We start from the raw sequence: 2,461 nt of genomic DNA on the forward strand, positions 1-2,461 counted from the left end.
TCCTCTCTGTGAACTAAAGGGAGACACATGTGGTGAACGCCTCCTCTCTGTGAACTAAAGGGAGACATATGTGGTGAACGCCTCCTCTCTGTGAACTAAAGGGAGACATATGTGGTGAACGCCTCCTCTCTGTGAACTTCTGATGTTTTCTATTGTCTGCCAGCTTTAGATATGATCACTTAAAAACAGACTTCCATCATGACCCCAAAGACAAGCTCCTCTTTCCCATGATTCACCTGGTCCCTGACTTTCTGGGTAGCACAAGGGATGCTTGTGAACGAAGAATACAGTTACTGGCACTGGCTTCTAGAGTATCTGCTCTTACAGTTGGTAAGCTTCTGTCAATGGGTTTCTCTTCAGAGGCATCTTAACAACAAAAATAAGAAACATCAGTATCTTGAATAACATTATGACGATTACTTAACAAAAATTAAATCACTTTATAGGAAAAAGAAGACTTGTTCTGAAGTTAAAAAAACTTTAAATAATTTATTGAGACTGTCACTGATAAACTTAATTGCTTTTAAATTGCATTTTATTTAAAATTTTAAAATGCAATTTAAACTGCATGACTATGAAATTTTGTAGTTAACTTTTTATACTTATATTTAAGATATGATTCTGAAATAGCCGAAATAATTGTTATATTAAAGAGTTTCACATGTAATACAAAAACAAAAACTTACTTATACATTGTGTTTATAATGTTCCTGTAAATCATGTTTTTGTTTTAACTTTTAATGACTATTAATAAAAACAAATCATAAAGTCAAAAAGAACTATGTATAAAAGAGCAACAAAATAGTGTAGCAATGACGTTAAAAAGAGATTCAACTATATTGCAAAGGGAAGGAAAAAATTAATAGGGATACTATCAAACGGGCAAAAAAAAAGGGTGAATGGAAGCCTGATTCTCTTCTTAATGTGAAACAAAGGAATGGGGTGGAGGAGAAGAGTCAAATAACACACTAAAAAAAGAATGGGTCACAAAGCTAGCAAAAAATCAATAAAATACAAATATAAAAATCTCCTGTCGCTAGGTACTATATTTGTGCTATTGTTGCAATTTCATTGTTGTTTCTATAATTAAGAAGAATTTATCTTATGCTCACTGGTTATTTGGGAGGAAGCAAGAGTCAACCAGCTTCACAGAATTCCAAAATCAAATAGACAGTTAACCTAGACAGGAGTTCAAAAACGAACTTAAGATTTATTGGGGCTAAACTAAAAAAAAAAAATGTTTTCTAATTACTTAATTCACAATGTTACCTAAAGAGATGAACTTTAATATGGATGTCCATAGGAAATTTTCTAGACTATCACCCTAATCTTTAAAGCACGGTCAATGCCTGCTCCCATCCCATACTGACTCACCTTGGGGACTAGTCGCGTCCACCAGCGGCTCCCGAGGTATGGTCACCTGCGCCATTCCTGTCTGGGTAGGTGGGATTACATGAAGCACCTGTTTATTTTCTGAAGGGCTGGTAGTGATCGTCTTGGAAACATTAAAGAAACGATATGCCATTCTGATTTACCAGGGCTACTAGGTTACTGAAGCGGACACCTACTTCTAGGATGGCCTTATTACTTCACTCCACAGACACAGCACTGAGACTGGCAATTTCTCCAAAGGTCCCATAGTGGACAAGTGCTGAAGCTAAGATTCAAATCAATCAGTTTCACTATCGCCTATGGTCTTAAGCACCTATGATCTTAATCATGATAGCACATGCATGAAGTTTAATAACACAGAGAGGGCAAAGACAGGTTGGGCTATACAAAATCTTGTCCCCAAAAACAAAAAGTAACTTACAAGCAAACCTGAGTATCTAAGCACTAGCTATAGACCACACCCAGCTCCTCTCAAACACCAGTGTGCCTGACACGAGAGTAAGGACTGCTTTAAATACTATTTGTAGTCTTTGCACTCCTAAAAGCAAAAATACCCATATTTTTAAAAAGTCATAGAAAGAATATTTTCAATATAAAGTATAAGCTAGTAGTATCAAGAAACTAAGGTCATTTAGTAAGATTAATAGATATTATTAAATACCATAACACTCATTAGCTATAAAATATACTCACCATTTGTGAGTGGAGGTCATATTGAAGAGGCTGCCCATTTGGGTCTAAAAGATGGAACTGCTCTGCACAGAGGGCCTGTGTATCAGTCAGTGTCTCTGGCAGATCCTGTGATGTGAGGGGATCATCTGTTTCAGCAGTAACAGGCAAAATGGTGGAGGGCTCATTCTGTCCAAAGGAAGGATCCCCAGAGTCCATACAGGTTATATGCTTTTGAAAAGTCAAAAAATAAATTTTTAATTAAAAAATGACAATGCCTTTGAAAAATATACCATATTCTTACAAAGGTTTTCTTTTTTCTTCCTTTCTTTCTTTGTTTCTTTCTTTTTTTTTTTTTTTTTTTTTTTTAATCTAGTGTGCGTTCTAAGACCTTGTTCCA

General features: G+C 35.6%; 1 protein-coding gene across 1 annotated transcript in view; it reads right to left on the reverse strand.

The window, feature by feature from the left end:
* Carf (calcium responsive transcription factor) overlaps window positions 1-2,461 on the reverse strand; it is a 37,419-nt gene that overhangs the window by 23,166 nt on the left and 11,792 nt on the right. The window contains exons 5-7 of the mRNA XM_013353451.2: window positions 2,086-2,292; window positions 1,375-1,435; window positions 237-366 (exon numbers count right to left, since the gene is read on the reverse strand). Of these exons, the coding sequence (XP_013208905.1) occupies window positions 237-366; window positions 1,375-1,435; window positions 2,086-2,292 (398 nt within the window). The remainder of the gene's footprint in view (window positions 1-236; window positions 367-1,374; window positions 1,436-2,085; window positions 2,293-2,461) is intronic.

Source organism: Microtus ochrogaster, unplaced genomic scaffold (genome assembly GCF_000317375.1).
Source record: "Microtus ochrogaster isolate Prairie Vole_2 unplaced genomic scaffold, MicOch1.0 UNK8, whole genome shotgun sequence".
Taxonomy (NCBI): domain Eukaryota; kingdom Metazoa; phylum Chordata; class Mammalia; order Rodentia; family Cricetidae; genus Microtus; species Microtus ochrogaster.